At 46.5% G+C, this 22866-nt stretch overlaps 2 protein-coding genes across 2 annotated transcripts; both read left to right on the forward strand.

Moving 5' to 3' along the window:
- Positions 1-11300: 11300 nt before the first annotated feature.
- On the forward strand, positions 11301-14871 carry LOC123404326 (disease resistance protein RGA4-like). The gene is made up of 2 exons (XM_045098250.1): positions 11301-12149; positions 12343-14871. The coding sequence occupies exons 1-2, from the start codon at positions 11311-11313 to the stop codon at positions 13679-13681; spliced, it is 2178 nt and encodes a 725-aa protein (XP_044954185.1). The 5' UTR covers positions 11301-11310; the 3' UTR covers positions 13682-14871.
- LOC123404335 (disease resistance protein RGA4-like) lies at positions 13679-14871 on the forward strand. The gene has a single exon (XM_045098261.1). The coding sequence runs from the start codon at positions 13709-13711 to the stop codon at positions 14552-14554; it is 846 nt and encodes a 281-aa protein (XP_044954196.1). The 5' UTR covers positions 13679-13708; the 3' UTR covers positions 14555-14871.
- Positions 14872-22866: the final 7995 nt, after the last annotated feature.

The following is a 22866-nucleotide window of genomic DNA, read 5'->3' on the forward strand; positions in this document are numbered from 1 at the left end:
GATTTTTGTTTTTCTTTTCAATCATCACCCATTTGCGCTTTTCCATGTTAAATTAGCTCAAATAGGGCAAAATGGACAAAATTAACCTATACATCATGGTATTTCACAAACTAAATCACGCTTAAAAAAAACCGCTCAACTGACCCTTTTGGATGACGTCCGACAGTCAAGTGTCACACTACACCCTTTTGGATGCTCCTGGCAACGCTGACGTTCCGTGACAGGCCGACCCCACCTCCAACAGGGTGGTGCCTAAGCCAAAGGCGTCCGCCTAAGAGCATCTCCAACAGCCACGCTATCGCCGTACTCATACAAACGGTTTTGCAGCGTTGAAATTAGAAATTTTAGCGTGCTGGCTTCAGCGACGGCATCAAAATATGGCGTGCACGAGCCGCTCCAGCGGACGCGCTAAAACTCAGCACGCGCGAGCATCCGACGCTTGCAACTTGTTCATTTTGAAGACAATATGAATATTTAAACATTAAAATTAGACAATATGGACATTTCAACCATCAAAATTAGCATAGTTTAATTCCACGGCACATCCACAATCATGTCACATCAACCAACCAAGTTCAAAATCAACCAACAAAGTTCATAACATACAAAGAAATGGCACATCAACAATCATGCCTCATCTCCGTCTTCCTCTTCCTCCGTTTCTTCATCCTCATCCGCACACGATTCTTCCTCCTCCTCGTCTTCATCATTGACGCGCGTCGCATCATCATGTGGAGCTTGATAGGTGTTGGCAAGATCTTCAATGACATCATGTGAAGGTATGTGAGGAGGCACACCGGAAGACATGTGTCCACCCGGAGGTGCTCCCATGCCTCCCATGAGAGACGCAAAACTGATGCCTTCCATGCTTCCCATGATAGCTCCGAAGCCACCCATGCCGCCCATGGTAGCTCCGAAGCCACCCATGTGTCATACGTCACCCATGCCTTCCATAGTAGCTCCCATGCCTCCAATGGCCATGCGCCGTTTTTGAATCAAGACTTCTTCTTGGGCAAGCTTGACGTACTCCTTTTGTTGCTCCTCGAGTGTAGATGTGTCCATGATGAAGAACAAGTACTTCTCCCATTTCAACAATCCAGTGTGCTCCTCCATGGCCAATTTCTTCTCCTCCAATATCACCTTCCTCTCCTCCAATGTCAAGAACAGTGTGGCGCTTGCGGCAGCGAAGGAGGGATCGTGGGCGTAGGAGGGGGTGAGGGGCATGTCGGCGCAGCTCTCCATCGGGGCGTTTCGGCAGCGGCAGCGCAGGCTGGGCAACGGCGCGGCAGTGCGGGGCTGGAGCGTAGTGGCAGCGCGAGCGCTCGAGTGTGCAGGGCAGGGCTGGAGCGAAGTGGCAGCGTGAGCGCTCGAGTGTGCAGCGCGCGACAGTGGCGCATGAAATATGGGGCGCGCGATGCCGTTTCACCCCGCGCGCTGAACCTTTTATGCAGCACCCACGTTTTTTGCGTCTCCGCTGAAGCGCTCGGAGCGGATGCGCGCGCTGCAAAAGGACGTTCTTTTCCAGCGCGGCGCTTATATAGCGCGGCTGTTGGAGATGCTCTAAAGACTTAGGCGCCACACTACCACTTAACACCCGGGGTGGTCCTTCCCTAAAATGCTATGTACGCCAAATTTATTGCGCTCTCACCCATCCAGGAGGATGAAACACGGAGGAAAGTGAGAGCACGGGAGGAGGAAGGGAGCATTACGCGGTCGATCCACTGGGGGATACTCGGTGTACTCGGAGGCGTGATCCCTGAGCAGCTCCTCCTTGAGCACGTCGTAGCTCCGCACGAACGCCGCCTTAGTGTCCCCTTCCCCGCCGTTCGCCGCCGCCACTGCCATTGCTCCGACTCATACGCAACTAGTGGGGATACAGGGGAGGGAGAAAATCGACCGAGAGAGAGAGAGAGAGAGAGAGAGTCCTCGATGCGGCTACGTGGGTGTAGTGCCCCAAGTGTAAACCTTCCTTATTTGGAACCTATTGCAAGTGGGTCCACCTTGTCAGGGATATGATGATATCATTTGTGCCATGACTTCTTGTGATGTCCCTTGTATTTTTCTTCCTTGCATGCATGCATAACATATGTCTTGTGTTGTTGCAATATGGTCATAGCATTTCATGTGGTGGTTGTGATCTTGTGGTTAGGTACCTTGTGATGCATGTGATCTTGTATATGTGATGAGGTGCTGTTATGATATCATGTGGTTGTGATGGTAGTACTAAGGGTAGTGGTGCTTGTCATATTTTCAAACCCCTCTCTCTTTTAATTCCCTAGTTCATATATTAGTTTGCTCCTAAGCTGTTTTAAAAATGTCTTTTATTTAGGGATATTGTGGGTGTTAAGTGGTGCTAGTTTGGTGATTTTAAAAGTGTTGTAAACAGGTGCAATAAATACAAAACAGAGGCATTAATTATGTTTCCTTCTTTAAGTGGTGCCACCTTGTGGGCTCCCTCCCACAAGGCATGCCCATCTTCCCCTTTCCCTCCACGCGCAGAGCCCAGCGAGGCCATCTCCTTCTTCCCTCACGCCGTTCCCTTTCTCTCTGTCTTTCCGTTAGGCCACCAGAGAGGGCACGCAAGCGCCGTGAGCAGCAACGTCGAGGCCCCCCCCCTTTAAAATGTGTTGGCGTCCATGCCATCTCGCCTAGGGTTCCCCTCCCCCCCCCCCCCTCGGCCGGCGCCGCCACCTCTCCCCATCGCCTTCTTTCCTCCCTTCCTTCCCTCGCGGTAAGACTTCTGTAGGAGTAGCAGAGAGAGCAGAGAGGAGATCGCCGTGTCTACCCCGCCGTCGTCGCCGACCGGCGAGCCCGCCATGTCCAGGAGCTCGGGCCTCGACCCCGCGTTCCATTCCCGTCGTCGGTAGAGTCGGGGAGCGACCACACCGACGGGGCCGAGCTCGTCTCCGCCGCGAACCCGGTGGTCTACCTCCTCTTATTCGGTTCGGCAGCAGCAGATCGTTCCTCTTCCTCGTCGTCGCCTCGTCGCCGTGGGTCTCTCTCCTTCCTTCCCCAAGGTGAGGCTGCACCTCCCCTTCCTTCTCCTCCTCGGTTCCGTCTAGATCCGCCGGGTGGCGTCGTCGTCCTTCTCTATCAGTAGATCGGCAGCAGGGTGCTATGTGTGGTGCTGTGCTCGGGTGTTGGCGTGCCTGTATGTTGTGCACCAGGGGTTCCTCCCCCTCGTAGGGCATCGTTGGTAGAAGAGGTGGCTCGCCTCTCCTCTTGGCGCATCAGCAGCAGCAACGTCGAGACAGCCCCATCGTTCTCCTTGACGCAGCTGCTATAGAAGTGCCAGATGATGTGATGCATGTGTGTGTTCATGTGAGAGATGTGTGTGTGTGTGTGTGTGTGCATACACATGGTGTTAGCCACATGTGTAGGTGTGTGTGTGTGGTGCCTCCCTTGTAGATGATGTAAGTGTAGGTGGCTTGTGTTCTTTTGCTTGTGTGTCTAGTTAGGTGGCAGTAGGTATGTGCATGTGTGTGTGAGTGTTGCACACACATGAGGTGTTGCTAGTGTATGTATGCATGTATGTGTAGCTTTCATATCACTTGCTTGATAGCCTTCCCTTATGTTGTACTTGGGGTCTTAGAGCTTATGATGAGATTGTGGTGTGATATGTATGTGGTAAAACAGCCCCATATGCAAGTTGTGCACCTCCTCATGTTTAATATGAGAGAGAGCATGATGTGTGTGTGTGGGTGACTTAGTGAGAAGTATTTGTGTTGTTGATGTGCTTGACACCAACATGGGGTCCAAACCCTCATGTACATATTGTCTTTGTGCACATGAGCATAGCTATGTGATAGTTGTTCTAGTGAAAGTTGCATGAAATGTTGCACTATTCACTATGTTGGATTCTATGTAGTTTTTCCTTCCTAGTTTGAGCTCACTTGCTCCAAGCAAGTGCATGTGTTTTATATATGTTTTTGGGGTAGAAAGATCCCAGGAATCCATTGGTGAAATCATTTTTGCCATTGGAACATTTTTCTGGAAAAGTCATATTTGCATTTTCGCTAAGTTTAGAGCTTGGTTCCATGGATTACGATGTGCTCTTGTATTTGTTTCTTGATTGTGGTAGTAGAGGGTGACCCCCTCTACCACATGTTGGTTTCAATTCATAATTTGGAATCCATGTGTGCAAGTTGTGCCCATCCAAAGTAGGCTTGTGGCTGAAATTCCAGCTTAGTGAAAATCTGAGATTTTCACTAAGTCTGAGGATCTGATTATATTTTCTTCCCCTGTAGATGAGGTTGTGTTGGTCATTGTGTTGTGATCTAGCCCTAGCTATCAACTAAGAAGTTGGACCTGATATGTTTGTCTAGCTCCCTGTAAAATTTCATGTCATTTGGAGCCCTGTAGGTATTGTTTTGGCTGTTGTCAAAAAGCTTCAGAGCAAAGACAGAAAGTTAGGTGCAGGAATTTTCACTAAGTCCCTGTGATCTGATGGTTTTGGGAAAGTTTTCAGCCTTGTATCTTTCTGTGTTTAATTCCTTTTTGTGTGATTCTTGCTTGTGCTGGTAGTATTCTTGGCTAGCTACAGCCACATATATTATTTGTCATAGTTGGATGGTTGTAGGTGCTTTGCATGTAGCTCACAAAGTGCTATGATGCAGTTTATGGCAGATTGTGTAGTTTTGTCATTTTGATGATTGTGAGTGCTTAGTTGATGTTGTGGTGTTCTCCTTTGCTCCACACCATCCATGATGGGTTGTTTTATGTCTTGACAACCTGGGAATACCAGATTTGTGCCATTTGAGTGTGTGGTGATGATTTTGACACGTAGGGCTTCATATCTTGTTTCGTTGATTCCCGTTGATCCGTAGCTCCGATTGTAATGTTCTTTATATGGTTTTGCTTCGTTTTCACGAGACGCATATGATCATGTCATTCTCATGCATGTCAAAATAGGATAGCATGCAGTTCTGTCCAGGAACTTGTTCTAGATTCTTAAGCTTGTGTTAGTGATAGAAATAGTGATGCATGCTCATTTTTCATCTCATGCATCATGTGCTTGTTGCATATTGAGGTGCTGTTGTTCATTGGATGTTATTCTTATGTTGGGTAGCACCGGGATCGGAGAACGAATACGTGGAGTCAGGAGAGTACGTGCAGGACGATCAAGAACCATTCCAAGCTGAGGATATCACAGGCAAGATGATATGACCTTGATTCCATCTCTAGACTTTTTATGCTAGTTTGCGTTTCCATGTCATATGCTCGCTGCCTACCACTGAAATATTTGCCTCTTGATATGTCATGAAACCAAACACTATCCCTACCTAGCAAAACTTGAATGGCTAAGTATGCTTTGCTCAGCTACTAATGTTAGTGTTGCTAGATGCAGGTGCTTTGTCTCATGTGACAACATGAGCTTGATATCATTATCTTAAATTCTTTTATTTAATTAATGCACCTATATACTTGGTAAATGACGGAAGGCCTAGCCTTTTGTCGGGTGCTTTGTTCCGTTATTGCCGCCTTAGTTACCGGCTACCGGTGTTTGATTCCATAATGATCGCTCCTAACACGTTCGGGGTTGTTATGGGGACCCCCTCGATAAATCGCGTAGTGCTAAGGCTTGTCCGGCAGGACCCAACATTGGTGTTAATTTGCTAATCACTTGATAATAAACTGCATAGGGAATAGCTACCCCGAGGATTTTAATCAACAACCCGGGCCAGTGCTCCTCATGAGCGTTGGTCCAACCCAGAGCAGCTTATTACGCTCCCCGGGGCAACTCGGTGTTTTGGCGTGGTAACCATCGCTCATCCAGCGTGTCCTGAGACTGAGATACGCGGCTCTTATCAGGGTCGCCGACACGTCGGGAGGTCCTGCTAGCCTTGCCTTACCTTAGCGATATATCTTGCGTATAGGAATCCCAGTGAAGCTTTGGTTTTCCCCAGAGTTGAGATTTTCCTCTAAGGAATCCGACGAGATCACGAGATTCGTGATAGAGGATTACTTTGCGGCCTGTGTACGTTTGTGATGGACTAGTTGGAGCACCCCTGCAGGGTTTAATCTTTCGGAAAGCCGTGCCCTCGGTTATGTGGCAACTTGGAATATTTTGTTAACATCCGGTATTAGATAACTTAAACAAAAGCTAATAAAATTGCCAACTGTGTGCGTATCCGTGACTGTCCCCTCGAAAATCTCTCTTCAATCGGGAACACGGTGGGGTTATGAATGACGTAGGTAGGTGTTCAGGATCACTTAATGATGAAGTATTCACGACCGCTAGTATAGACCACCTTCATATATGTTCTACGTAAGTTAGCCACCAACTCAAGTTTAGGATGTTGCAACCTTAAACACTTCACCTTATCCTACCTAATAACTTGACTAGTTCTGGCACCAAGGTCTTAGATTGTTGAGTCCCCGCGGCTCACGGATTCCTTCACAATACCAATAGGTTCAGGTACCCCAGAGACAGATGATCCCGACGGCACGCAGCTGGCGTGGCAGTACGATGAGGAGACAGACCGCATGTACGTGAACTATCCAGAAGATTGAGGCGTGGTCGTGATCGTGGGCCTGCAGGCAGGGTAGCATAGCCTTTCTATGTTTTGTAGTCCGTAGCGGAACTACTGTGGTTGTATGCGTGATGTACTCTGATAAATTTATGAGAAGGCAATTGAACCCCTGATTGTCTATCTTTATTATTATGTATGTGCTGTGTTACCTGTTTGTGAGACGCTTAGATGCGCTCCTTTCCAATTCGGGGCCTCGATCCCTAGATCGGAAAGGACCGCATCTTGGTCGTTACAAGTTGGTAATCAGAGCCTTACGACCATAGGAGCCTTTGTGTGATCGTATTTGGCCGAGTTGAGTCTAGAAAATGTTTTGAGTCTTAGTTATATCGGAGAGTAGGATTCTTTTTCTCCTCCTCTATGCTCCTATCTGCTTTAAGTTTCAGGGGAGTTGAGCTCCAGGGGATTCTTGCGCACATCGCCATCATTCAGATTTCTGAGTATCTAAGAACGAAGGATGTTCGTTATTGCTTCAATACTGGTAGTGGTGAGATAACCCCGATGTCCCCAGTACTGGTGCAGATTGTTCGGGGGTACTACCACACTGGTATCGTTGTGATCACAAGGATGTGTTGTAGATGAAGGTCCGAGATGCTGGTTGTGTGTTGATGTGATACAGGTGACGGGTTAGTTTAGGAGTTGTGTGAAATACTCCTTGTATCCGTGTACCAGATTGCATGACCAGTTATTTCGGGAATTCATAGGTGGGATATCAAGTAGTATCTTATAGGACTATCTTCCTACAGACGCTTGATTGAGGTTTGGGAGATCTCGATCATATGTTTGTTCCGAGCAATCCTAGCTCGCACTTGTTTGCAGTGGTCCTTATCGGAATTTTGCCGTCCGTCACTTTGTGGATGCATTCTTGTTATGTTGTTCAAGTGCAATTGCTAAATTCTGTTCAGATATTCTGTCTTTTGATTCAGCAATATCTTCAATTATTCTGTGGACTAATATGTTGTCCATCTTCAGGATGGCTCCACCGACTCGTCAGAACCCAGGGCGTGAGGATATGCCGCCTCCACCACCTCCTCCCCCTCCGCCGCCGCCGCCTCCTCCTGCAGAGGCCTGGCAAGCAGTGATGGCAGCTACTAATGCAAACACCCAGATGCTGATTCAGTTGCTGCAAGAGAGAGCCAACCAACAGCCAGGCAATTTTCAACATGGTGGAAATCAATTTGCGAGTCTGAGTCAGTTTCTGTCGAACCAGCCAAAGACGTTCACTTCTTGCGACCAGCCATTTGATGCAGAAGATTGGATCCGTGATATGAACAAACATTTCGAGTGTAGCAATGTGCGTCCGGAGGATTATGTCAAGTTTGCAACGTTTCAGTTGAAGGGGCAGGCTTCTATATGGTGGCAGCAGCTCAAGGACTCCAGAGGCGCCAGGGTGATGTCTTGGGAGGAGTTCTGTCGTGACTTCAGGTCCCACTACATCCCTTCCAGTTTTGTGGAGGAGATGCGTGAGAAGTTCAGGCGTTTGAAGCAGGGCGGCAATTCCGTGTACAAGTACAATGTTGAGTTCCACGAGCTGGCCCGTTACGCGCTGCAGGATATCCCGGATCAGAAGAGCAAGATTTATCAGTTCAGGGGTGGCTTGAAAGAAAACTTGCAGTTAGCTCTTGCCTTGCACGATCCTGAGGAGTTCGACAAGTTCTACAACCTAGCTCTCAGAGCAGAGGCAGCCTTGGCCCTTCCGGATGATTCCAAGCCGTGCCAGGTCTTTTGCGACACTTCTCTCCAGGGTCTTGGTGCAGTCCTGATGCAAGATAAGAAGGTGGTTGCTTATACCTCCAGGCAGTTGAAGCCTGCGGAGAAGAACTATCATGTGCATGATCTCGAGCTAGCAGTTGTGGTTCATGCCTTGATGACTTGGAGACATCTCTTGTTGCAGCGTAAGGTTGAAGTCTTCACCGATCACAAGAGTCTCAAGTACATCTTCACTCAGCCTAACTTGAATCTTCGGCAAACACGTTGGGTGGAAATGCTCCAGGATTTTAATCCGAGTGTTGAGTACACGCCAGGCAAGGCAAATGTCGTGGCGGATGCTTTGAGCAGGAAGGCTTATTGCAACAGTTTGATTCTGCAACCTCTCCAGCCGGGTCTTTGTGAGTCTTTCAGGAAGCTCAACCTTCAGCTAGTACCTCAAGGATTTCTTGCGAACCTTCAGATCTCTCCTACCTTGGAAGATCAGGTCAGAGCAGCTCAGCTTCTTGACGCTATGGTGAAGAAGGTCAAGATTGGCATGGGAAAGAGTCTCCCCAAGTTTAAGTGCTTCACTGTTGATGCCAGGGACACGTTGTTTTTCGAGGATCGCCTTGTCGTCCCGAAAGGTGATCTCAGGAAGGTGATCATGGAAGAAGCTCATAACTCTCTGCTCTCTATTCATCCTGGAAGCTCCAAAATGTACCATGACTTGAAGCAGACCTTCTGGTGGACTCGTATGAAACGTGAGATTGCTCAGTTCGTAAACGAGTGTGATGTATGTCGAAGGGTGAAAGCAGAACATCAACGCCCAGCAGGCCTTTTGCAGCCTTTGCTGATTCCCGAGTGGAAGTTTGATCACATTGAGATGAATTTCGTCACCGGATTTCCGGAGTCCAAGAAGGGTAATGATGCTATCTTCGTCGTCATCGACAAGTTGAGTAAAGTGGCTCATTTTCTTCCAGTTAAGGAGTCCATTTTAGCAGCTCAGCTGGCAGAGTTGTACACCTCCAGGATTGTCTCTTTGCACGGCGTGCCTATGATGATCTCTTCAGATCGCGGAAGTATCTTCACTTCCAAGTTCTGGGACTCCTTTCAGTCTGCTATGGGCACGAAGATCCGCTTCAGCACAGCGTTCCATCCTCAGACTAGTGGTCAAGTGGAGAGAGTGAATCAAGTTCTTGAGGATATGCTGAGAGCCTGTGTTATCTCTTTTGGCATGAATTGGGAAGATTGTGTGCCTTTCGCGGAGTTCTCGTATAACAACAGTTATCAAGCTAGTTCTGGCAAGGCTCCGTACACAGATTAATTGTGTCCTTGGCCTTGCGGCGAACTGAACCAATTGACAATCTAAGGCCAACTCCACCGTGCGACCCCATCCTGTCCGGCCCCGTCCGTTTGAGGTAAAAGGGACAAATTGGTCGGCCCAGCGCGAGACGGGTCGGACCCATCTTGTCCGTTTTGTGTCCGGGACGACCCATTTCGAGCACAAACTTGCGCGGGGTTTGGGTCGCGGCGGACAGCAAACGGACGCGCGCTCGTCCGCGTCGGGGCCGCGTGGCAGGCGGCCACCTACCTCCCACCCGCCCACATCAATGCGCATGAGCGGTCGGGCCCGCCTGTCATCCGCCCAGGGAACGGTCGCGGTCCTTCTTAAATGGGGAAGTCGTGGACCGGTCGTCATCCACACTTCCCACTATGCCCCGCGGCCTCCTCGAAACCCGACACCCCAAACCCTAGCCTCGAACTCGTCGGTCGGCCGCCTCGCAACCATGGGGCTCTGGAACTACGGCCGCAAGGGGATGCACGACCGCGAGGCTGGCTCCTCGTCGGGACGCCGCCGCGGCTCCGTGAAGGAGGAGGCCGCATCGCCACCGCGTTGGGCCTCCACGCCTGCTCCCTTCACCATCGGTCCTAGGCCCGCCGGGCAGCCCGACCAGCACTACCTCAGCGCTGAGGTATGCCGGCGCTACTGGGAGACGAGGACGCCGGTCCCGTGGAGCGACGTCCACCTCCCGAACAACTAGCACCTCTCCGCCGACCGGGTCCCGATCCCGCCGGTGCCGACGAGCGGTCGTGCGCCGCCGCCGCCTCCTCCCCCAACGACCTCTACTACGACGACAGCTACGCCCCCGATTCCGTGCTCTGGGACACGTGGCTCAGGGACGAGCACGACGTGCGGCGCGCCTCGTACTTCGCCGGCACGGTGTCGGGGCCGCGACGGCCACGTCGGGAGGTGCGCGGGCGTACACGGGTGCGCGGCCTCACGCCCACGTCGTGGCCTTCCCCGTCTCTGTCGCCACCTCCACCTCCTCGCATGACAGCGCACGAGGAGGCCCGGCTCATGCAACATGTCATGGCGGACTCCATGATCACGCATGATGAACGCCAATGGCCGGGCCCGCGCACCCGCGGCCCACCTCGACCTCGTCAGCGACGACGACGACACCGACGGCCACTGAAGACGACAACGGCCACGGCATTGACGAGCGTTTTTTATTTTTATTTTTATGTTAATTATGTCAACGACGGTGAAACTCGGCCGTTTTGTGGCCGTGACCCTTAATTTTATGTTTTAAGTTTTTTTAACTATGTTTATTTACTTTTTTATTTAAGTTTTTCTAAAATTTTTTAATCACGTCCAACACGGACATGATTTGGGATGCGACTGCACGGTGGGCACACGCACGACCCAACGGACAAAAGCGAACATGAACGAACCCATTACCGTCTCAAACGGACAAAATCCGGTCAAACTGAACGTCCGTTTGGGATCGTGCAGGTCATCGTGATAGAAACAGCTCACCAACCAGAGATCATTAGAGCCACTTGCAACACGCCGAAAGTCATACTAGTAAAAGATTGCAACTTGCATCCTCAAAAAAAAAAAAAAAAAATTGCAGCTTGCAACGTGGCTCCAGCAATAATTCATACCCACGGACATACATAGCGCACAGGTGCAACGACTGCTGGGTGCTGGCTCAGTGCCTCTTCTCTGCCTCCACTCCACTCTCTGGTTTATCCATCCGATCCACCAAGTCCAAGCACAGTGGACCGAGGCGAGGCGAGGCGAGGCATGGTGTCGCCGGCGGGGCTGGTGGCGGAGAAAGCGGCGGCGACCGCCTTCGCGAACGTCGTCATGGGGAGGCTCAACAGGGAGCTCGAGAAGAAGTACCAGATGTGGAAGAACATCAGGACCGAGATCTCGTCTCTTCAGACGGACCTCGGCATCCTGGCGGCGGCCGTCGACGACCACCAGACCATGCCTGCCGCTCCCCGCACGGCCGTCACCAGGGTCTACGGCGAGGAGATCCGCGAGCTGACCCATGACATCGAGGACTGCGTCGAGCGCTTCCTGCACCGCATCACCTGCAAGCCGGGCGCCTCCCGGGCTCGCCGGTCCGTTCACGCCATCAGGACGTTCCGCCCCCGTCTCCGGTTCGCCGCCAAGATCAAGGAGTTCAGGAGCCGCGTTGCTCAAGCACGCGAGCGGGCGTTGCATGCTGCCATGCTCGCTGATGGTGCCCAACAATCAAACATCATCGATACCACGCAAAGAGCAGTGGGATATGCGCAGGATTGTCATCACCCTGTGGGCATCGAGGATGCCGTCATGGAGCTCCGTAGGCTGCTCGACATCGAACCAAACCAAGATGAAGCAGAGGGCACACCGGCTGCAGCCCAGGCTCAGCTACGGGTGGTCGCCATAGTGGGATTTGGTGGCTCGGGGAAGACGACCCTCGCCAAGGCAGTCTACGACACCGTCCACGTTGAAGGATCACTCCGCTGTGCCTGGGTTGATGGGCACTCGCTGGATCATAAGGATGCCGATGGGATCATCAAACATATAAGTGAGAAGCTTCATTTGGGGGAAGGGTGTTCTGCAACACTTCCTACAGAATACCACCAGGACAGGTAATAAGGGTAACTAATCCTGCGCATCAACTACTTCCGATTTTACTCCTGCCAACTTAGTAGTAGTACAAGATAGCCTAGAATCATGTATTAATGGGTATCCAATCAGGCTTAAATCAACCTTTTTCTTATGATGATGTGAACTGTACAGTGGGTGATTTTCATATGTAACTATTTTCAATCTGTCTAACAGGTACTTAATCGTTGTTGATGACATTAAGGACAAGCACTTGATGCACTGGAATACACTAAGGAATGCCTTCAGGAATAATGGCAGAATAATTGTGACAACGGCCACTCAGTCTGTAGCTAATAGATGCTGCAATCATCCCCGGGAAGAGGATAGATGTACCTTTGGCTATGTGTATAACATGAAAAGTCTTGGGGAAGAAGATTCTAGAAAGATAGCTCTCCTAGGAAGATGTACACCTGAGTTAGTGCTGGGTGCGGCAAAACTCCTGAAGAAATGTGGTGGTCTTCCGCTTGCTCTTTATAGTGTGGCCTGCCAATTGAGCTGTGAAAATGTACTCACGGCCACGGGTACATTCTGCAACAAATTGTGCAATGAGCTGGGTACGTATCTGGAACGCGAAGACGACGAGCCTAACTTTGCAAGGCTTCGAGGTGTGCTTACAGAAAACTACACCAGTTTGTCTGATTACACTGTCAGAACCTGCTTGATGTATCTAGGTATATTCCCAATTGAACGCCCCTTCAAGAAAAATGTCATAATCAGGCGATGGTTGGCTGAAGGATATGCACGCCATCATCAAGGCCGGCACCAAACTGCAGCCAATGAAAACTTCAAGGCATTTATCAACAAAAGTATCATTCTGCCTCTTGTTCCAATCAGCAATGACATGGGAAAGACGTGCAAAGCTCATGGTATCATGCACGCGTTCATGTTGCACAAGTCCATGTCTAAGAAATTCATCATGCCCTTTGGTGCTCAGCAAAAAAAAGTCCGTCACTTCTTCATCCATGATGGCAACGGCGTAAATACAGGAACCATGCCTGACATTGATTTATCTCGTGTTCGATCTCTGACAGTTATAGGAAATGCATGTGATGCTATTTCCAGTTTCAGCCGGTACAAATTAACACGAGTGCTAGACTTGGAAGGGTGCATTGATGTGAAAGATTGTCATCTCAAAGACATTTGCAAGTTATGGAATCTAAGATATTTAAGCCTTGGGCCCAATATCACCGTGATTCCCAAGGAAATTGCACAACTGAAGTTGCTGGAGACACTTGATGCAAGCAAGACAAGGGTGAATGTCCTGCCAGTGGAAGCTATTGAACTACCCTGTTTGATTCACCTAATTGGAAAATTTAAGCTTCAAGACCCAGTCAAGGCAGAGAGACTGCCAAAAGAATGTATGTTGGAGACCGTTGCGGGATTCGTTCCCGACAAGGGTCGGGGATTTTTGCTACTTATGGACCATATGAAAAAGTTGAACAAGGTCAAGATATGGTGTGAGTGTGAGGAAACTGAACAAGGTCAGGCTGATATGAATGGTAACCTTTCGTAGGCGATCCAAAAGTATATTGAAACTCCGATGGGTGAAGACAACGTCCGCTCCCTGTCCTTTTACTTCCAAGGGTTGGCCCAAGGTACCCTTTCTGCTCTAGATCAAGTATGTCAACGCTACAGTTTGAGAGCAGGACATGTATGTCATCTCAGCTCACTCAAGCTACATGGCAACTCCAACCCAGCCATATTGCCTAAGTTTGTAGCCCTGTTTCGTGATCTCACTAAGCTAAGCATTTCGACCAGCATGTCTGTGACACAATATCTTCTGTCAGTGCTTGGCGAGATGCCTGTCTTGCTTTACCTCAAGTTGGCTGCCAACAGCGTCGACGGTTTGGTCATACAACATGGCAAGTTCAGGAGCCTGCACCGTCTGTGTCTTGAGCTGAAAGTTGTGGGGACGTCTGTCCTAACAATCGACGATGGAGCTCGGTCGGAAATTATCTCGCTCCAACTGATCTGCAAGGATCTCATTGGTCTTTCCGGCATCGAAATCACACACCTTCGTGAGCTAAAGGAAATTGTTCTCCATCCCCTAGTGGCTGAAGAAACGAGAAAAATGTGGGAAGCAGAGGCGAGGAACCACCATAACAGGCCGGATGTTTTGGTCATTACAGGTGATTCTGAAGAAACACCAGCTGCAGTTGAGAAGGAACCAGCACAAGAGTATCACATCCGACAGGAACCACATGCTGTCGAGGAAGAACCACCAGCAACATGCTCTACTGTGTCGGTACAGGTGGAGCCAGAGAGTAATGCTACAGCTCCCGTCAAATCAGGACCCGGGGTTAACTTTGCTAATGGAGCCGAGTCGGTGCCGCCTTCATGTCATGCGGCACAACTGCATAAGGTAGCCCCTTCAGCAAGATGCTAACGAAGCGAGGGAATGTGCAGGACCCTGCGGCTGATGTAGAATTAATCACTGGAGAAGAAGAGCAGGATATCGATGAGGAAGCTTGAGTTTGTGTCACTTTGATGGGGTGTCTACATTCCTGAAGATTGACCCTTTTCTGCTTGCCCATTGTGATGTTTTAAGGCTACTTTCAGCCATCCATTTAAAACATTGTACTTCTTTCGAATATCTTTTTTGTGGTATGCTTGCGGTAGTTTCTCCTTCTTCTTCTTCTATGTTCAGAATATTATTTCCCTTCTTTAATTTTTCCAAATAATGGGACCTATTGGTTAAATTTATGTGATGGCGTGTTGTGGTAACTTTAACCTAGACATGCGACAAACTATGCATGCTGACACCATATTGATCTGCAAACACAAATATAGGAAGACAGCAAAGGCAAGGAAGTTGTTTGTTACTGACATGGCCTTGTTGTGGCCGATCGCAGTTTCTATCTCCTCTCCAGAGTGCCTTTCGTCGAGCAACTCGAGGGCGTCCAGGAAGCAGCCTCCATTTCTTGCACCCGGCCAGTCGTCGTCCTCCGCCGACGCTGTAGCATTACCCGGCACGAATCCGCAAACCATGACGCCATGAAGGCTGCTTGAGAATCTACGTGAAAAATTAGAATGATGAACTGGACAACCTTGCCGTCGCAGCCGTACGCCGTGAAGGTGGCGCCAGCTCTTCTGTGCTGCCAGTCACCACATCTGAAACGTGCGAGAGGGAAAAATGAACACAAAGTAGATTGCAGGAAGTCACCGCCGCCACTCCTACTCACATGGTCGTTTCGTCGAACACCTTATGTGCAGTGCCCGGAACATCACCACTGGGAGGAGAGCAGCGGAGGGGATGAAGCTTGTGCCTTGGATCCACTTGATGCCCACGACTAGCAAATCGGCGCTGCTTCGACGCTATGCACGGAATCCAACTGAAGCCGAAGACCTGATGATAGCGGCAGACGAAGCCGAGGGCGGCGGCAGGCACGAAGCCAAGGGCGGCCCCCTGTTGGACCCGAGGACGAGGGCGGCTGATGCTTCTAGGGATTGACACCGAATACGATGCATCTTGTATTAAGCTTGAGTATATATATTTACATATGAGAAAAAGGTAAGACGGATTATAAATCCTACGCTGCCAAATATACATGTATATCAAATATATTTTCAATAATCCCCTCAGTCGTAGCGGTAACGTTGCAAACAATAGGCACGTCCACTAGTGGAAAACAGGCCTTTGGCCGGGACCCTTTAGTCCCCGCCTGCCTCTCGGCCGAGACTAAAGGTCGGGCCACGTCGCCCCAATTCTCAATGCCTCCCTCGAGGCTTTAGTCCCGGCCCGTAAGGAGCCTTTAGTCCCGGTTCGTGTCCCAAACCGGGATTAAAGGGCTACGCGGTGGGCAGTGATGGTGGCAACCGTTCGTATCCCCCTTTAGTCCCGGTTGGTGGCTCAACCCGGGACTAAAGGCCTAACACGTGGCATGCCGTAGTGGTGGCAACCGTTCGTATCCCCCTTTAGTCCCGGTTGGTGGCTCAACCCGGGACTAAAGGCCTAACACGTGGCATGCCGTAGTGGTGGCAACCGTTCGTATCCCCCTTTAGTCCCGGTTGGTGGCTCAACCCGGGACTAAAGGCCCAAACAGTTTGCATCCCGCGTCGTTTCGGGCGATGAAAAGTACGAACCGAAGCAGAGTCGTCATTTCTCTGTTTCTTCTTCTCTCTCGCTCTCGCTCTCTGTTCTTCTCCTCTCTTCTTCCCTTCTCTTCTTCCACCATGCCAACTCGCTTTGAAGAGGTGCTCGCACATGGCACGACCATGCTCGATGTCGTGTACACGAACGAGAGCAGGGAGATGCCGTTTTTTCTTGAACAGTTGAAGGAAGGATGGCTTGACGCCGCAATGGATCATGAGAAGTTCTTGGGGCTTGATCTGGAGTACACGGCCGATCAACGCGGTGTTGCCGTCATCCAACTATGCTTCGCACATCATGTCTTGATCTTCCAATGGGCGAGGTAAATTTTGAGGCTTTCTTTGATCCAAGATAATGGCATTGTAAGTTTATTTGTTTCAATCATAGTTGGTTCCCTTCAAATAGTTGTAGTGAAACAATTTTGATTAGTTGAAGGGGAACACAATCTAATTGGAATAGTGTGTCATAATCTGAAAGATCGTATTAGAATCAACTAGTGTTTAATATGTTCCATTGGAATCATAGTTGGTTCCCTTCAAATAGTTGTAGTGAAACAATTTTGATTAGTTGAAGGGGAACACAATCTGATTGGAATAGTGTTCCATAATCTGAAAAAATCGTATTAGAATCAACTAGTGTTTAATATGTTCCATTGGAATCATAGTTGGTTCGCTTCAAATAGTTGTAGTGAAACAATTTTGATTAGTTGAAGGGAACACAATCTGATTGGAATAGTGTTCCACAATCTGAAAAATCTGATTGGTTCAATATGTTCCATTGAAATCATAGTTGTAGTGATACAATTTTATGCGGTGTTCTTTGATCCAAGGTTATGAGAATTGCATATAGCTAGTGATCTCTCTATGTTCCATTGGATAGCAATATGATATGTCATAGTCATGAAAATTGCATATAGCTAGTGATCTCTCTAGGTTCCATTGGATAGCTATAGTGATCTCTCTAGGTTCCATTGCATATGTTCTATTTGAATCCTAAAGATAATTTTCTCTTTAGTTGTAGTGAAACATGTTTCCTTATTGCAGCAGTATGTAACGTTTGTTCCATTTTAATTTGTTTCTGTTGCAGTAGTGACAAGCATTGTCCAGAACTCATGGACTTCCTTCGCAGCGGCATCACTTTTGCTACCGTTGACATAAGGAACGACAAGCTGAAGATGAGGCACAGCTTCGGTATTGAGATACCAACTAGTTGCCTCATTGATCTCCAAACGGTATTCAGGCTTCGACATGTCAGGACTTCGATGGCTCATATGGCAGTTGCCTTGATCGACGAGGAATATGGTGATATGAAGACCAGTTTCCCAAAGTCTCAGCACAAACTTTGGGAGAAGGCCCCACTTGATCGTATCAACATTGAGTATGCAGCAAAAGATGCATACGTTTCATACGAGTTGTACCGCAAGATTCGAGTCGTCAACTATGGCCAGCGTCACCTCGAGGAAGGTGGACATTCTGATTCAGACGATTCAGACGAGTAGTGTTCTCAACGTCGAACACTTGTATATATATCTATGGTAGCTATTATTATGTACTGTTTGGACTAGTATCATGTACTGCTTGGACCAATTTATATATGTCTAGTTTCTGTTTGTGCCATTATAGTTTCCAAATTTGAATGGTTTGGCCCTTACTAACTTCATTTGCTACTTTTGAATGGTTTAGCCCTTTCTAACTTCATGGTATCATGCATTTCGACCACATATATATACAAAAAGTCTTCAGTTCAAATAAGTTCAAAAAATGAAATCCCTTTTGTAACAGATCTGTTTTTGATTAAAACAGTCATTTAAAAATGAAAGACCATTAGTCCCACGTGGCGTGTAGCGGAACCACGTGGCGTGCAGCGGAACCACGTGGCGTGTCGCGGAACCACTTTTGTTGTGGGGGTCGCTTTTCCTTCTTCTCCTTGTGCTAGATATTTGTTATGCATTAGGGAAAGAAGGAATAGCGACCATCATCGACGGTCAAAAAATCAGGTGAGGGAGTGTCCACCATACATGAGAGAAGAAGAATGCCTGCTTCTCCTCCTTCTCTTTGTGCTAGATATTTGTTATGCACTAGGGGAAGAAGGAGTAGCGACCATCATCGACGGTCGAAAAATCAGGTGAGGGAGTGTCCACCATACATGGGAGAAGAAGAATGTCGACTGTTGCTGTGGGGGTCGTTTCTCCTTCTTCTCCTTGTGCTAGATATTGGTTATGCACTAGGGGAAGTAGGCGTAGCGACCATCATCGACGGTTGAAAAATCAGGTGAGCTAGTGTCCACCATATATGAGAGAAGAAGAATGCCGTCTCTTATTGTGGGGGGTCGCTTCTACTTCGAGAGAGATTGTCCATTTTGTACACGAAGTGCATCCAGTTTTTGTCGTAGCCCTCTCAAGTTTTTAACACATGCTATGTGGGTGAAATGATGATAGCATGCCAACTTTCAACATTTTCAGAGTTCATTTGTAGTGCTTTTCAATTTTAGGGTCAACTAGCTCAAAAAAAATAAGTAAATGCACGAAGAATACCAAATGAAGTCAGAAATTGTTGAAGTTTTGTGATGTGCCTTTGAATGGTGCATTTTAAACACACAAAAAGTATGGAGTTCAAATAAGTTCAAAAAAATGAAATCCCTTTGTAAGAGATGAGTTCTCGTTCGAAACGCTCATACTTCGAGAGAGATTGTCCGTTTTGTACACGAAGTGCATCCAGTTTTTTTCGTAGCCCTCTCAACTTTTTAACACATGCTATGTGGGTGAAATGATGATAGCATGCCAACTTTCAACATTTTCAGAGTTCATTTGTAGTGCTTTTCAATTTCAGGGTCAACTAGCTCAAAAAAATAAGTAAATGCACGAAGAATACCAAATGAAGTCAGAAATTGTTGAAATTTTGTGATGTGCCTTTGAATGGTGCATTTTGAACACACAATAAGTATGAAGTTCAAATAAGTTCAAAAAAATGAAATCCCTTTGTAAGAGATGAGTTCTCGTTCGAAACGCTCATACTTCGAGAGAGATTGTCCGTTTTGTACACGAAGTGCATCCAGTTTTTGTCGTAGCCCTCTCAACTTTTTAACACATTTTATGTGGGTGAAATGATGATAGCATGCCAACTTTCAACATTTTCAGAGTTCATTTGTAGTGCTTTTCAATTTCAGGGTCAACTAGCTTAAAAAAATAAGTAAATGCACGAAGAATACCAAATGAAGTCAGAAATTGTTGAAATTTTGTGATTTGCCTTTGAATGGTGAATTTTGAACAGAAAAAAAGTATGGAGTTCAAATAAGTTCAAAAAATGAAATCCCTTTGTAAGAGATGTGTTCTCGTTCGAAACGCTGATACTTCGAGAGAGATTGTCCGTTTTGTACACGAAGTGCATCCAGTTTTTGTCGTAGCCCTCTCAACTTTTTAACACATGCTATGTGGGTGAAATGATGATAGCATGCCAACTTTCAACATTTTCAGAGTTCATTTGTAGTGCTTTTCAATTTCAGGGTCAACTAGCTCAAAAAAAATAAGTAAATACACGAAGAATACCAAATGAAGTCCAAAATTGTTGAATTTTTGTGATGTGCCTTTGAATGGTGCATTTTGAACACACAAAAAGTATGGAGTTCTAATAAGTTCAAAAAAATGAAATCCCTTTGTAAGAGATGAGTTCTCGTTCGAAACCCTGATACTTCGAGAGAGATTATCCGTTTTGTACACGAAGTGCATCCAGTTTTTGTCGTAGCCCTCTCAACTTTTTAACACATGCTATGTGGGTGAAATGATGATAGCATGCTAACTTTCAACATTTTCAGAGTTCATTTGTAGTGCTTTTCAATTTCAGGGTCAACTAGCTCAAAAAAAATAAGTAAATGCACGAAGAATACCAAATGAAGTCAGAAATTGTTGAAATTTTGTGATTTGCCTTTGAATGGTGAATTTTGAACACAAAAAAAGTATGGATTTCAAATAAGTTCAAAAAAATGAAATCCCTTTGTAAGAGATGAGTTCTCGTTCGAAACGCTGATACTTCAAGAGAGATTGTCCGTTTTGTATACGAAGTGCATCCAGTTTTTGTCGTGACCCTCTCAACTTTTTAACACATGCTATGTGGGTGAAATGATGATAGCATGCCAACTTTCAACATTTTCAGAGTTCATTTGTAGTGCTTTTCAATTTCAGGGTCAACTAGCTCAAAAAAAAAAGTAAATGCACGAAGAATACCAAATGAAGTCAGAAATTGCTGAAATTTTGTGATGTGCCTTTGAATGGTGCATTTTGAACAAACAAAAAGTATGGAGTTCAAATAAGTTCAAAAAAATGAAATCCCTTTGTAAGAGATGAGTTCTCGATCGAAACCCTAATACTTCGAGAGAGATTGTTCGTTTTGTACACGAAGTGCATCCAGTTTTTGTCGTAGCCCTCTCAACTTTTTAACACATGCTATGTGGGTGAAATGATGATAGCATGCCAACTTTAAACATTTTCAGAGTTCATTTGTAGTGCTTTTCAATTTTAGGGTCAACTAGCTCAAAAAAAATAAGTAAATGCACGAAGAATACCAAATGAAGTCAGAAATTGCTGAAATTTTGTGATGTGCCTTTGAATGGTGCATTTTGAACAAACAAAAAGTATGGAGTTCAAATAAGTTCAAAAAAATGAAATCCCTTTGTAAGAGATGTGTTCTCGTTCGAAACGCTGATACTTCGAGAGAGATTGTCCGTTTTGTACACGAAGTGCATCCAGTTTTTGTAGTAGCCCTCTCAACTTTTTAACACATGCTATGTGGGTGAAATGATGATATCATGCCAACTTTCAACATTTTCAGAGTTCATTTGTAGTGCTTTTCAATTTCAGAGTCAACTAGCTCAAAAAAAAAAGTAAATGCACGAAGAATACCAAATGAAGTCAGAAATTGCTGAAATTTTGTGATGTATCTTTGAATGGTGCATTTTGAATACACAAAAAGTATGGAGTTCAACTAAGTTCAAAAAAATGAAATCCCTTTGTAAGACATGAGTTCTCGTTCGAAACGCTGATACTTCGAGAGAGATTGTCCGTTTTGTACACCAAGTGCATCCAGTTTTTGTGGTAGCCCTCTCAACTTTTTAACACATGCTATGTGGGTGAAATGATGATAGCATGCCAAGTTTCAACATTTTCAGAGTTCATTTGTAGTGCTTTTCAATTTCAGGGTCAACTAGCTTTAAAAAAATCACTTAATAGCTTGGATAGTCAAAATAATTACTTTTGAAAATTGAAAATAGTTTTGCATTATTTATTCAATTTTAAACACTTTTCATTATCATAGTTTTGTCAAATTCTCAAATATGCAAAAAGAATTTTAATAAACACAGTTTTTAATTGAAAATAGCAAAATAGTTAATAGTTTGGATAGTCAAAATAATTACTTTTGAAAATAGAAAATAGTTTTGCATTATTTATTCAATTTCAAACACTTTTCATTATCATAGTTTTGTCAAATTCTCAAATATGCAAAAAGAATTTTAATAAACATAGTTTTTAATTGAAAATAACAAAATAGTTAATAGTTTGGATAGTCAAAATAATTACTTTTAAATAGAAAATAGTTTTGAATTATTTATTCAATGTCAAACACTTTTCATTATCATAGTTTTGTCAAATTCTCAAATATGCAAAAAGAATTTTAATAAACATAATTTTTAATTGAAAATAACAAAATAGTTAATAGTTTGGATAGTCAAAATAATTAATTTTGAAAATAGAAAATAGTTTTGAATTATTTATTCAATTTCAAACACTTTCCATTATCATAGTTTTGTCAAATTCTCAAATATGCAAAAAGAATTTTTAATAAACATAGTTTTTAATTGAAAATAACAAAATAGATAATAGTTTGGATAGTCAAAATAATTAATTTTGAAAATAGAAAAAATTGAAACTATATGAGAAATTATAGAGAAAATTCAACCTAAATTCAAAGTGAACTTTGAATTCAGGTTGAATTTTCTCCATAATTTCGAATATAGTTTCAATTTTCAATGAGTTTAGGCCCGTAAGCCTCTTTAGAGAGGAGCTCGATGGAGAAGGTGCGACGGGGCTATAAACAAGTGTTAGTCCCCCTCGCTGGGCGAGGTGGGACTAAACTTATCGTGCAGCCGAGGAGGCGCTTTAGTCCCTGGTGGAGCCACGCCCCGGGACTAAAGACCCCCTTTCGTCCCGGGTAGAGCCACGCACCGGGACTAAAGGCCCCTGCTTCCCGCCTTCTGGTCTGCCCGAAAAAGGGCCTTTAGTCCCGGGTCGTGGCTCCACCCGGGACTAAAGGGGGTCTTTAGTCCCGGTTCGAGCCACGCACCGGGACTAAAGGGGGTCTTTAGTCCCGGTTCGAGCCACGCACCGGGACTAAAGATCCACCTATATAAGCGGGACTTCGAAAAATTCAAACCCAAATCGTCCATTTCTCTTCTTCTTCCTCTCGTTCTCGTGCCTGGCGCGGCACAACGACAAACTCGACGACGCCGTCAGGCTGCCCGCCGTCCTGCTCGCCGCCGCGTGCCGTCCTCCTCGCCGTCGCTGTCGTCCTCCTCGCCGCGCGCCGCCGTCCTCCTCGCCGCGCGCCGCCGTCCTCCTC

The sequence above is a fragment of the Hordeum vulgare genome, chromosome 1H (assembly GCF_904849725.1).
Source record: "Hordeum vulgare subsp. vulgare chromosome 1H, MorexV3_pseudomolecules_assembly, whole genome shotgun sequence".
Classification (NCBI taxonomy): Eukaryota; Viridiplantae; Streptophyta; class Magnoliopsida; order Poales; family Poaceae; genus Hordeum; species Hordeum vulgare.

Coding starts and splice junctions, on each gene's coding strand:
- LOC123404335 (XM_045098261.1), top strand. CDS start 13,709: ATGGGTGAAGACAACGTCCGCTCCCTGTCCTTTTACTTCCAAGGGTTG.
- LOC123404326 (XM_045098250.1), top strand. CDS start 11,311: ATGGTGTCGCCGGCGGGGCTGGTGGCGGAGAAAGCGGCGGCGACCGCC. Junction 12,150..12,342: donor ACAGAATACCACCAGGACAG/GTAATAAGGGTA, acceptor TCTGTCTAACAG/GTACTTAATCGTTGTTGATG.